This window comes from Hemitrygon akajei, chromosome 3, assembly GCF_048418815.1.
Source record: "Hemitrygon akajei chromosome 3, sHemAka1.3, whole genome shotgun sequence".
Lineage (NCBI taxonomy): Eukaryota > Metazoa > Chordata > Chondrichthyes > Myliobatiformes > Dasyatidae > Hemitrygon > Hemitrygon akajei.
The window spans coordinates 51,857,959-51,871,870 of record NC_133126.1 but is presented as its reverse complement, the minus strand read 5'-3'; the positions used below and the strand labels follow the sequence as shown (position 1 = coordinate 51,871,870).

Genomic DNA, 13,912 nt, shown 5'->3' with positions numbered 1-13,912 from the left:
AAAATAGTTAAACATGCTTTTGACAGCAACTAGCTGTTACAGGCTGTTGGGACTGTCCTCAGTTTCCTTTACTTCATTGTCACTTGTGTTCCATAGAATGGCTACAGTAGTGGTCTCCAGTAAAGTAGATCCCACAGGTCTTTGAAAGGTTACTGAATTCATGATGGGAAGTGAATGTATCCTGCGTTTGGTATCAGCAGCAGTTATGTTTTTGTAATGAGAGTTGAGAAATGTATGGGGAAGAGAACAGTGGGGCATGGTTCTAAGTCAGAACATTGTAGCACATTACTTTTCTCCAACTGTTCTTATGATTCGGCGTTCTATAGGTTTGTTTATGACACTGCATTACTAGAGCATATTGAATACTGAGTGCATTAAGGCAGTTATTTGGATCTTATTTAGTTACCAATGAATATGTGTGTGACCATGTTTCCTTTGTGTAGTAGCAGAGGACATGTATGATGCTATAGTCTCATTCTCTTCTGTAATTCTGCTTGATTATTTTGTTCAAGATTTTTGAAGTTCTCCATTCTCTCATCCAAAACTGCTGTTAACGTGTGTACATTAGACCAGATTATATTGTTTTTAAACCAAACTAATTGATGTAGATTTGAAATTATTTTAATAGGATTTTAATTATACTATATGTCATTTGCTAATTGAACCAGTGGTTGATTTGTTGCAAACTACAGCACAGTTTTTAATAGAAATGAGATGTATTTCAACATAATACCAACAAGATTGTGCTTTGAGTAAGGATTTTCTGAGGGTATAGGTGAAAATAACCTGACTTACAAAAATTTTGACTTTATGCAAATTCACCCCAAAAATAGTTGTCATCAATGCACGCTAGTGACCTACCAGAAAGCTTTCCTTTGAGTTTTTCCTGATGTCTGGTTGAGTTCAAAGTTACTGAAGTCCATTAAAAGCCCTAAGTAAATTTATTATCGAAGTATGTATGTGTTATCATAAACATACTACCTTGAGATTCATTTTCTTGCATGCATTTACAGGAAAATAAAAACAATAGAAATTATGAAAACAAAGACTAACAAACATTCACTGTGCAAAAGAAGAAAATTGTGCAAATAAAAAATAAATAATACTGAGAGCATGACTTGTATAGTTCTTGAAAGTGAGTCTAGGTTGTAGAATCAGTTCAGAGTTTTGGTGAGTGAAGTTATTCACACAGGTTCATGAAGCTGATGGTTGTGTGGTAATAACAGTTTCTGAACCTGGTGGTGCTGGACTTAAAGCTCCTGTACTTCCTGCCCGATGGTAGTAGCGAGAAGAGAGCATAGGATGGGGTGATCCTTGATGGTCTGTTGACTATTGGATTGCTCTGAGCAGCCATTCAGGAAGAAAGCTTTCTTTAACTTTTTCAATATTATGTGTTATATGAAGATTATAATGTACACAATTAGGAGAAATACCATAGACATTATTTAAAATCACATCAAAATCCTTTGACCAGAAAATTCATATGTGGTTATAACTATTATAAGATCTTTTAGGGCCAAATTAATTACTAAGAAGTAATGATAAATGTTTACATTTTGTAAAGCATGTTTACAAAAACGTTGTGCTATAAAGCACCATATTTTAGAAAGAGCCTGGTTTGCAAGTGGTTTAAAGTCATGTCTTTGATTCAAGATAAGTGATTTTTAAAAAATTCCCTTCATATCAATGAGGCAAAGCTATGAACAACACAGCCTGAAGAGGCTTGCTTCTGTGCATCACTGGCAATTTTTAGGATCTCTACATAAAATGATTTGCCTAGAAGAATCCCAAGGTTGCTGCTAATTTCATAGTAAAGTAACATTGCTCGGTGTTAAATGTATGCTATTGCTTTCTTTTCTAGACAGTTTTCTTTTTTCCATTGTTTTTTTCTTCTTTAATCTATTTTCCTTTAAATGGCTTTGTTGCTGACACAAGTCAATAATGTTTTCTACTAAATATGAAGAAATTTGCCCATTAAAAATTCTGATGTTTGTGGCATGGTCTTCTCTTCTGATATTGGTTACTGCATTTGCAAGCTCAAAGATGGTCTTCAGTATTCAGAAATTGTGATGTCATCAAGCTGGCTAAGGAGTCAATCATGGTAAAGAATTCTTGTATTGCAAACCAGGAGGAAAATAATTTCTGAAAGCATTTTATATGATGTGCTGAATAACAAATGGACATGTAGTAGAAGTTGAAATTTCAAGAAAGTATCGGCCTTCTTTACATTGGTGAGACCCGTCGTAAATTGTGAAGCTGCTTTGTCAAGCACCTCCACTCCATCTGACAAAAGTGAAACTTCCTGGTGGCCGAACATTTCAATTCCGATTCCCAGTCATGTTCTGATGTGTCAGTCCATAGTTGCCTCTTGTTCCACGATGAGGACACCCTTAGGGTAGAGAAGCAGCACCTTATGTTCAGTCTGAGTAGCTTCCAACCTGATGACATGAATATAGATTACTCCTTCCAGTAAAAAAAAAGCCTACCCCCTCCCCTCTTCTCACTTGCCTATCATCTCCCCCTAGGGCCCTCCTCCCCTTACTCCTGTGGTCCACTCTCCTTTCCTATCAGGTTCCTTCATCTTCAGCTCTTTACCTTTCCTATCCATCCGGCTTCACCTATCACTTTCTAGCTATCCTCCTCCCTCTCCTTCTCCCCCATATTTTATTCTCTCATCTCCCTCTTTCTTTACAGCCCTAAAGAAGGGTCTCAGCCCAAAATGTTGACGATTTATTCATTTCCATAGATGCTACCTGACCTGCTGAGTTCCTCCAGCATTTTGTGTGTGTTTAAAATTTTATTTTTGTTTTTATGTTCATAATATTTTGCACAAAAATTGTAATCCATAGAGTCTTTTTTTTTTGGAGGGGGGGCTAAAACTGAACAGCAATTCTATTTTATCATGCTTACTCTGAACTCCGGAGTTATTTCTGTTCAGTTTTTTCTCTCTATTTGAAGCAAGCTGTTGTTTTCTAACTACATTAATACAGACCAGGGATTGATATTGATCTGAGTCTCAAACAAGATCTGAATCTTGCTGTACCTTTGCATACAGTGCATTTACTCACTGACCAGCTAGTTGTACCTTGGAGTAGTTTTGAATATTATATCATATTCACTGAAGTAGTAATGAATTTTTCATTGTTTTCTGTAAATTGAAGTATTACGTGCCCAACCAAAGTCAGACTCTGGCACCTGTACTGCTTAGAAGATGGGTGGAAAAGCACTGATGTTGATCCACCATTTTAAAAGAATGACTAACTAATGGGACTGATGTTATGGTATTGTGGAAATATTTAATTTCCTGATAAATGACGGCCAGATAGTTGACTCAGTTCAGAGATGATACAATTGATACGTCAGTGAATAAGATATGTAGTCACCATCATAACTTTCTCAATTCACATTTTGATTTTGGCAATGCTTGTGCATGCAGTGAACAGGGTTTCTGCTTGACCTTAGCTTTCTGCTGTTACCTAGAACACAAGATACTGTATTTGTTTGAGGGTTCTTTTATTTAAGTCTTTTCTAATGCAGCAACTGATGAACGAGAAACTAAAATAAAACAGAATAAGTTATCTCAACAATTGAACAATTTAATTATGAAAAATACTGAAAAACATTCTAATGGAGAAAATCAGACTCTTCTGGCACAGGAGGATGACATTTGGTCCAATATCTCTACTAACTTCCTAGCTCTTGAACGTGTTTGTAGATTACAACCCCTTCCATAATATCGACAGGACAAAGGAGATGGTTATCAACTCTAGGTGAACTCACACTTCCCTTACATTGAACTGCACAGCAGTGGAAGCTGCACATAACACACCTCTCATGGTCCTAGAACACATCCCACACAGTCAGGAAGGCTCGCCAGTGCCTCCTGAGGAGGCTGAAGAGAGTTGGACTTCGCACATCCATACTCAAGTCATTCTACAGTTGCAGGTTTCCTCCTCTATCCCAAGGTAGAGCGTTCCTATGAAACCGTTTGTAAGCCGAAATGTCGTAAAGCGAAGAAGCAATTCCATTAATTTATATGGAAAAAATTTTTGAGCGTTTCCAGACCCAAAAAATAACCTACCGAATCATACCAAATAACACAAAACCTAAAATAACACTAACATATAGTAAAAGCAGGTATGATATGATAAATATACAGCCTGTATAAAGTAGAAATATTGTATGTACGGTGTAGTTTCACCTATCAAAATCGGGAAGAGAGCGAGCCAAAATTGATTTGGAGGGGAAAAAAATCAGCATGTACATGCCTACGCACGTTCACATGTACATACGTACATGTGTATGCACACACACGCGCACACAACTGCCTGCACAAGGGCAGTCTTTCTTGGGGTAACACATGTATAAAGCGGCCGTCTTTTTTACGTAAAATTGAAAATCCTCTTTGGTTAGCGAAAACAGGTACTAATATAGGTCTATCGTAACAGTGAGCTGTCGTAAAGCGAACGTTCGAAAAACGGGCCGCCTGTATGCAGTAGGGAGCATCCTAACAAGCTGCATCATTGCTTAGTACGGAAACTACACTGGCGCACATTAAGGCTTTACAACAGGTAGTCAAAACTGGCCAACACATCACTGGTACCAGCCTACCCACCTTCAAGGACGTGTATATAGAAAGGTGCTGAAAAAATGCCAATAACATATGGAGGATCTCACCCACCCTGATCATGGACTATTTGTCCCTCTCCCATCAGGGAAGAGGCTATGTAATATCCACACTATGACTGCCAGACTTGTTACTTTCCCGAACAATAGGGCTGATAAACAACTCCACCCACTAACTCCACTACTTTATTACTTCCTGTCAGTCACCTTTATGTACAACTTAGTGTCACTTTATGAACATACAATCAGGCTATGTATATAAGCTATCTTAGGTATTTATATTTTTTGTGTGTTTTTTATTATTGTGTTTGTTATCTTTTGTGGGGTTTGTTTTGCGCTGTATCAGATCCGGAGTAACAATTATTTATTTACACATTTGTGTATGGGAAATGACATAAAACAATCTTGAATTTCAATTTTATATGTAAGATCTCTGAAAAATGTGAGATGGGTTTCACCTATCATTCTTTTAACTCCGTGAACTCAACATCCCATCACCATTTTGGCACAAAATACTTCCTCATCTCTTTCATTTGCAAACATTTAAACATGTTTTCTGGATCCATATTTTTATACTAAGTTGTACAGTATCTCATCCCCAGCACCTTTATTAAGGATCATGAATACTGCTCAGATTAGACCATGTATAGGCTCTGTAAGCACATTCATTTCAGTGGAATTTTTTTTTTTAAAAACAGGTATGAAGGAGAGTTTTGGTTGCAAGAATTATTTTAAATATTTAGGATTTCTGGTTATTTTATACATTTCTCCAAAATGTTTTTAATAGACTCACTTCACTCAATCAGTTGGTTTTCTAGAAGGCTTTAACAAAGAGCCACAACAGGTTGCTGCAGAAGAGACAAACACAGGGATGGGGTAATAGAAAGCATAGGCAGGTAACAGAAAATTCATTTAGGATAAATGGGATACTTTTGAGTTGGCAATCCATAACTGTTGTGGTGCCTCGTGAGTTATGGAAGCCTATATTAAAGATTTGGATGAAAGGGCTAAATCTACAGCAGCCAAATTTACTAAAGTTACAAAAGAATCTAACATACAGTACATGAGATTGTTGAAACAGTTGGCATGCAAGCAAGGCTAATGGAATGCTGGTCAATTAGAAATCATTGTGGAGTGTAAAAGTAAGGAAGATTTTATGTGACTTTACAAAACACTGGTAAGATAGCACCTGGAGTACTGTACATTGTTTTGTTCTCCCTTATTTGAGGAAGAATGTGCTCACATTAAAGGCAGTGCAGGGAAGGTTTATTAAGTTTTTTTTCCTGTAATGAAAGTGTTGTCATGTGAAGAAAGGTTGGGTCTGTACTCATTTGAGTATGATGATTGATCTCTTTGAAACCCTTAAGGTTTTGATGAGGGATTGACAGGGTGGATGCTGGAATGATGATTCCTTTAGTGAGAACAAACATAGCTTCAGATTAAAGGGGTCCCCATTTTCTGTCCCAGACAGCTGTAAGTCATTAAGTGCATTCAAAATGGAGATCGACAAACATTATAGCAATAAGAGAGTAAAGGGAGCGAAGAAAGTGGTGTTGAGGCCCAGACTGGATCAGCCTTGGCCTTACTGAATGGTGAGCAACCAACCAACTCCTGCTCGTATTTATTTTGTGGCCTTGTATAACCCCTAGTCTTGACCCCAATGCCAATTAATCAGTTTTGATTTATGCCTCTACTCTTTAGGATTTTGTTTTGTTTTGCCCAATTTCTACCCAAAATTTAATGTGAAGAAAAGTTAGGTGAACGTCAATTAATTACTTTCTCTTGGAGAATTTTGGACGTTTTAAGATAATAGTCTTTGAAAACCCAGTCCCTGCCCCAGGCACTGAGATACAAAAATCTAAAGACTTTTTTAGGTACATTGAGTTTAGAAAGAGATGACTGAAGATTCAAAAGAGGCAATACTTAGTAATGCTTACCTGAAGGCTCAATACAAGCTTAAGAAATGCTGGAAAACCTTAGTATAGATTTTCCATTGCCATTATTTTATTTCTATGAACAGTCATTTGGGAAAAGAGAATAGTCAGTGTGTGATCTGGAAATGACAAAGTTTGTCAAGAATTAATACCTTAAGCAAGATTCTGCTGTGAATTGGGTTCAATGCTAATTAAAATACATTGAGAGTTTTAAAAAAAGATATTTCACTGCCCTTTCTATCCTGAGAATTATTTCTGCTCCACTTTAACTAAAGTACTGTAACCCTCTCACCGGGCCTCATACATCAACTTGGTTCGTTAGCTAACTCTGCTAACAACCATGTGACTCAGTAGTGAGAAGGCTGCCTTTCATAAACAATACATATCTAGGGTTGGCATGATTTGGGGTTCAACCAACAAGAATGTCAGGATGTTCCTATTAAAGGATACTCGATTTGAGCGAATGCTGTGTAAATACTGCTCATACAGAGTTATCAGTAGCCCAGAAATGACAGATTGTGCACCAGTATAAATTTACAAATAAAGTATACTTACCTGATATACAGTTACAGGGAAAAGAAAAATAAAAGGCCCTATTACAGTTAAACCAGTCCAATGTGCATATAAACAGTGGAGCTCATTTCTGGAGTAGTATCTCTCTCCTCTTGTGACGACAAAAGCAAGTATTAATTCAGAAGTTATTTCCCCCGCACTCAGGGTTTATTTTCCAGCTCAAGGATGCCCTCCCTACTCTTTCCTTTACTCATGCGCTGGACTCACTGTCCGCGTGAAAGCACGTGCCACAGTCCAAACTTCCCTCAAAGACCATCTCGAATGAACAAGCTCTCTCAGGAGTATTGACCCTTGCTCCTTGGAGCCATTCACATGCACAAAGCACTTCTTCCAATGGCATTCTGTAACATCGTCCCTTCTGCCCTGCTCCACAGCTCCTGCCGAAAGGCAACCAACCAGACTACTGTCCCATCAGAAATCTCTTCCCACCCAGTTCTCTAGAACATCCCTCAATCCTGATTGGCTGACACAAGTCTAGGTTGGACAACATGGCTCCTTTATCTTTCGCTGAAGTCAAAACATTTTAACAGCAGGACACACTGCTTTTACACAAAACTGCTAAAATAAAATGCCTCTTAGCATATCAGTAAAAATCTTAATCAGTGCATTACAGTACCTAACCCCAAAATTATTTCACTAAATCTCCTTTGTAGGTTGTTCAGACCTTTCATATTGCTGCAAAATTGTGGTGCTCAAAAGTAGACATGCTGTTCCTTTTGTGGCAGAAGTGTAGTTTATGGTTTTATATTCTTTCATGATGTTTTACCTTTAAATCATTCTCTCATCCTGTTCACTTTCAATGGACTGTTCACATACCTTGTCTCCTACCCAACTGCGACCAATTTCTGTGCTCTTGTACCCCATCTTTATTGTGTTCTTACAAAATAAAACACTTGAAAATTACATTACTAGTTCATTGTGCCTTGTTTTGTGTCATCTTTAGATCTGGAAGTAATGTACTTACATCCAAGCCTAGATAATTATATGGATTTAGAAGAAGAGTAGCTTCAGTTCTGACCTCTGGGATACTTCCCTGTGCTCAGAAAAAACTTTGGTATTATTTTGTATTCTGTTACTCTGTCAATTTATTTCCCAGGCTACCACAGTTGTTTTTAACTTGCAATTCTTCTGCTTACAAAAATAGTAACTCTTTATATTTCTTAGAATAGAGAACATAGTACAGCACATTACAGGACCTTTGGCCCACAACGTTGTGCCCACCCTCAAACTCTGCCCTCCATATAACCCCCCCACCTTAAATTCCTCCATATACCTGTCTAATAGTCTCTTAAACTTCACTAGTGTATCTGCCTTCACCACTGACTCAGGCAGTGCATTCCACGCACCAGCCACTCTCTGAGTGAAAAACCTTCCTCTAATATCCCCCTTGAACTTCCCTCCCCTTACCTTAAAGCCATGTCCTCTTGTACTGAGCAGTGGTGCCCTGGGGAAGAGGCGCTGGCTGTCCACTCTGTCTATTCCTCTTAATATCTTGTACACCTCTATCATGTCTCCTCTCATCCTCCTTCTCTCCAAAGAGTAAAGCCCTAGCTCCCTTAATCACTGATCATAATGCATACTCTCTAAACCAGGCAGCATCCTGGTAAGTCTCCTCTGTACCCTTTCCAATGTTTCCACATCCTTCCTATAGTGAGGTGAGCAGAACTGGACACAGTACTCCAAGTGTGGCCTAACTAGAGTTTTATAGAGCTGCATCATTACATCGCGTCTCTTAAACTCTATCCCTCGATTTATGAAAGCTAACACCCCATAAGCTTTCTTAACTACCCTATCTACCTGTGAGGCAACTTACAGGTATCTGTGGGCATGTACCCCCAGATTCCTCTACTCCTCCACACTCCCAAGTATCCTGCCATTTACTTTGTACTCTGCCTTGTACTTATCCGGGTTGAACGCCATCTGCCACTTCTCAGCCCACTTCTGCATCCTATCAATGTCTCTCTGCAAACTTCGACAATCTTCTACACTATCCACAACACCACCAACCTTTGTGTCGTCTGCAAACTTGCCAACTCACCCTTTTACCCCCACATCCAGGTCGTTAATAAAAATCAAGAAAAGTAAAGGTCCCAGAACAGATTCTTCTGGGACACCACTAGTCACAATCCTCCAATCTGAATGTACTCCCTCCACCATGACCCTCTGCCTTCTGTAGGCAAGTCAATTCTGAATCTACCTGGCCAAACTTCCCTGGATCCCATGCCTTTTGACTTTCCGAATAAGTCTACCATGTGGAACCTTGTCAAATGCCTTACTAAAATCCATGTAGATCACATCCACTGCACTACTCTCATCTATATGCTTGGTCACCTCCTCAAAGAACTCTATCAGGCTTGTTAGACATGATCTGCCCTTCACAAAGCCATGCTGACTGTCCCTTCACAAAGCCATGCTGACTGTCCCTGATCAGACCATGATTCTGTAAATGCCCATAGATCCTATCTCTAAGAATCTTTTCCAACAGCTTTCCCACCACAGACATAAGGCTCACTGGTCTATAATTACCCGAACTATCCCTACCATCTTTTTTGAACAAGGGTACAACATTCGCCTCCCTTCAATCCTCTGGTTCCGTTCCTGTGGACAATGAGGACATAAAGATCCTAGCCAGAGGCTCTGCAATTTCTTCCCTCGCCTTTTGGAGCAGCCTGGGGAATATTCCATCAGGCCTCGGGTACTTATCCGTCCTAATGTATTTTAACAACTCCAACACCTCTTCTCCCTTAATATCAACATGCTCCAGTATATCAACCTCACTCATATTGTCCTCACCGTCATCAAGTTTCCTCTCATTGGTGAATACCGAAGAGAGGTATTCATTGATGACCTCGCTGACTTCCACAGCCTTCAGGCACATCTTCCCACTTTTACCTCTGATCGGTTCTACCTTCACTCCTGTCATCCTTTTGTTCATCACATAATTGAAGAATGCCTTGGGGTTTCCTTTACCCTACTCGCCAAGGCCTTCTCATGTCCCCTTCTTGCTCTTCTCAGCCCTTTTGCTCCTTTCTTGCTACCTTATATTCTTTAATAGACCCATCTGATCCTTGCTTCCTAAACCTCATGTATGCTGCCTTCTTCCACCTGACTAGATTTTCCACCTCACTTGTCACCCACGGTTCCTTCACCCTACCATTCTTTATCTTCCTCACCAGGACAAATTTATCCCTAACATCCTGCAAGAGATCCTTAAACATCAACCACATGTCCATGGTACATTTCCCTGCAAAAACATGATGCCAATTCACACCCGCAAGTTCTAGCCTTATAGCCTCATAATTTGCCCTTCCCCAATTAAAAATTTTCCTGTCCTCTCTGATTCTATCCTTTTCCATGATAATGCTAAAGGCCAGGGAGCGGTGATCACTGTCCCCCAGATGCTCACCCACTGACAGATCTGTGACCTGATCCGGTTTGTTACCAAATACTAAATCTAGTATGGCATTCCCCCTAGTTGGCCTGTCAACATACTGTGACAGGAATCCATCCTGGACACAGTTAACAAACTCTGCCCCATCTAAACCCTTGGAACTAATCAAGTGCCAGTCAATATTAGGGAAGTTAAAGTCACCCATGATAACAACCCTGTTATTTTTGCACCTTTCCAAAATCTGCCTCCCAATCTGGTCCTCGGTATCTCTGCTACCAGGGGGCCTATAGAATACCCCCAGTAGAGTAACTGCTCCCTTCCTGTTCCTGACTTCCACCCATACTGACTCAAAAGAGGATCCTGCTACATTACCCACCCTTACTGTAGCTGTAATAGTATCCCTGACCAGTAATGCCTCCCCTCCTCCCCTTCCCCCCCCCCCCCCCCCATCCATTTTAAAGCACTGAAATCCAGGAATATTGAGAATCCATTCCTGCCCTGGTGCCAGCCAAGTCTCTGTAATGGCCACTACATCATAATTCCATGTGTGTATCCAAGCTCTCAGTTCATCACCTTTGTTCCTGATGCTTCTTGCATTGAAGGACACACACTTCAGCCCTTCTACCTTTACACCCTTTATTCTTCTTGCTATATTTATGAAAGCCAACATTGCATACAGTATATTCTCTGTAATATTTTTTGTATCTCTCTCTTGTGAAGACAATAGCAGGTATTAATTCAGAAGTTATTTCCCCCGCACACAAGGTTTATTTTCCATCTCAAGTGTGCCCTCTCTACTCTTTCCTTGGTTATCCTCTTTCTGTTTATCAGTTCAAGAAGGTTCTGTGATTTTACCTGTCATTATATTTACATGCACTTAGTTTTTAAATTTCACCTCTACACCTTGATTATTCTTGACTTTCAGCAATATTAAGTGTTAACATCTAGTATGACTGTTTTTTGTTTATCACGTGCTACTGTAAAGAGTTTTCCCTCAGCTCTGCTCTGCACTTACTGTCCATTTCTGTCTTTTGCTTGTGTCTCTTGTCGTTTTCCTAGTTTGAATACAAAACTCGTATTCAAAATTTGAGGCAGAAAAAGATTAGTCATAAATAGAATTTCAATTAGTTTTTCACATTATTTTCACTTTTTTATCCTCTATTTTTGTATCGCCTTTATGTGCACCTTATACTGCTCTAAAATAAATCTCGAAATGTTTGACTTTTTATTACGCTCTCAAATCCTTCCAGTTGAAGTTCTGAGTTTGAAGATTGACATGATTGCAGGGCAGTCAGCCCTTGAAATGGCATATTCTGATGTTATGTGGGGTCACTGCGATTTGGTTTGCATCACAGACTTTGGTTGTGTTTCAGGGATTAAAGTTCTTTTAGGAACAAGTTTTCTAAAATATTGACAGAATTAACTCACATAGCTTTGCATGTTGTACAGATGTCTCATGTGTTGTTTTACTCCAAGCTGCTGTTCCTTTGTATGCTCTAATAATTACGTAATTTGAATGAGATTTGATAGGGTCATTCTGTGCTGCTTCTGTTGCTCTGCCATGCTTGCCTCTCATCACATTTACAACCTTGACAGGGCATGTAAATGCTTCTTTAGAAAATTTTATTTTTATTTTTTTCAATTGAAATGCATGCTTTTATTTCCTTTTAATTCCATGCAGGTTTTTATATATATATAGATATATATATATATAGAGTATGATCTAACCTGTTCTCCCATATTTCAAACAGTGTTGGTAAATGACACATTTTACATGGGATGGATAGGTCCTTGATAAAGTCTTTCAGCTTCCCAGTGGTTTTTTTAATTGCTAATTTGACACTGATTAGTGCTGGATTATGGTTAGTATTATGGATTTGCATATATTCAGAACTAAATTGAGACTTCTGGAACTCGTAAAACTAGCAAAGAAAATACTTTAAATTTCTTTACTCTGGCTGAATGGACTCTGGTGCCCATAATTAAAACAGCAGTATTTTAATCTGTTTTACTGAGCACCAGATATAGCACTTTTAATAATTAATCCTTTGTATTCAAAATGAGCCCCACTGGAAAAGTCTATTGCTTTGGTAACTATGAAATCTTTTGCTATAGGATAGTTACATAAAACAAAAGATTAGGATTTTTTGCCCAGATTTTAGAACTGTAAGCAAGTATAATAAAACATACTCATTTTAAGATTTTCTTTTCAGCTGGTACTTCCCGAGTACCTTATCCATGCCTTCTTCTGTGTCATGTTTCTCTGTGCATCTGAATGGCTTACACTTGGTCTCAATATGCCATTGCTGGGCTATCATATTTGGAGGTAAGTTAATATTGTCTGGTATTTTACATCAGTGTTTCTTCATTTTGTATCAGTAATTGAATTTACCATGTTAGTTACGCATCATTTATTTGTTAGTTTATTTGCATTTTTGGTAAAACTTTGTTCTTTCTGTCTTTGTTCCATGTGATTTTTCTTTTATAGCCCAACAGATGATCTTATCAATTTTTAGATAGGAATATTTAAAGACCAGCATGTTGATAACTTAAAAGTGCAGTAGACATCAGAATAAGAAATTTAATTCATGAAAATGTGATAATTGAGCTGTTAGTATAAAATTATTTAGATTTGAATCCAGTCTTGCATTTATTCTTGGAATTTTAAGTCCAACAATAAAGTTGCTGTCATTATGTAAATGATAACTTTCAGTTGTTAGAATTGTATCAGATTGAACATGTATGGGAATGTGGACATGTTTCAGGGAAAAGTAGTGAGGAAATGGGATTGCTTTGAGCAATAGCATAGAATCTGTTGTGACTGAATAAAACTGAGTGACGTGGAAGCTGTATCAGGGAAGCATAAAAGTCTTTATTCTGATTACACTTCCCACTTTGTTTATTGCTCCAGATGCCAGAATCTGAGGTGTCTTGTGCTTACACTTCCCACTGTTTTGGGTAAGCTGCCAACATTATCAAGAACTCCTCTGGCAATGGTCATTCTCTCTTCTTCCCATTCCTGTTGGACAAAGTTCGCAAACATTTGATAGCATGTATAACCAGGTTGAGGGACAGCTTCTATCCTTGTGTTATTAGATTATTCAATTTACCTCTTGTACCATAAAGATGAACTGTTGATCTCCCAATCTACATCACTGTAGCTTTTGCCATTTTTGTCTATCTGCACTGGATTTTCTTTTTAACAAATACTATGTTCTGCATTCTGTGTTAATGTTTTACTATGTATGGATTGACCTGTCTAGATTCGGGCAAACAAAATCTTTTCACTTTATCTTGGGTCCTCTCCCAGCATTGGGGCCTCATTTACACTCTCGTCTGCTTTGATGGATGGGCCGTTTCATTTGTTTGCCTAAACACATGTTCAATT

The 13,912-nt window shown here is 38.6% G+C and overlaps 1 protein-coding gene across 2 annotated transcripts in view; it reads left to right on the top strand.

The window, feature by feature from the left end:
• Positions 1-13,912, top strand: part of cnih1 (cornichon family member 1) — a 29,256-nt gene that overhangs the window by 2,347 nt on the left and 12,997 nt on the right. For both annotated transcript variants that reach the window (XM_073039869.1, XM_073039868.1), the window contains one exon: positions 12,738-12,850. In XM_073039869.1, coding sequence (XP_072895970.1) covers positions 12,738-12,850 — 113 coding nt within the window. The remainder of the gene's footprint in view (positions 1-12,737; positions 12,851-13,912) is intronic.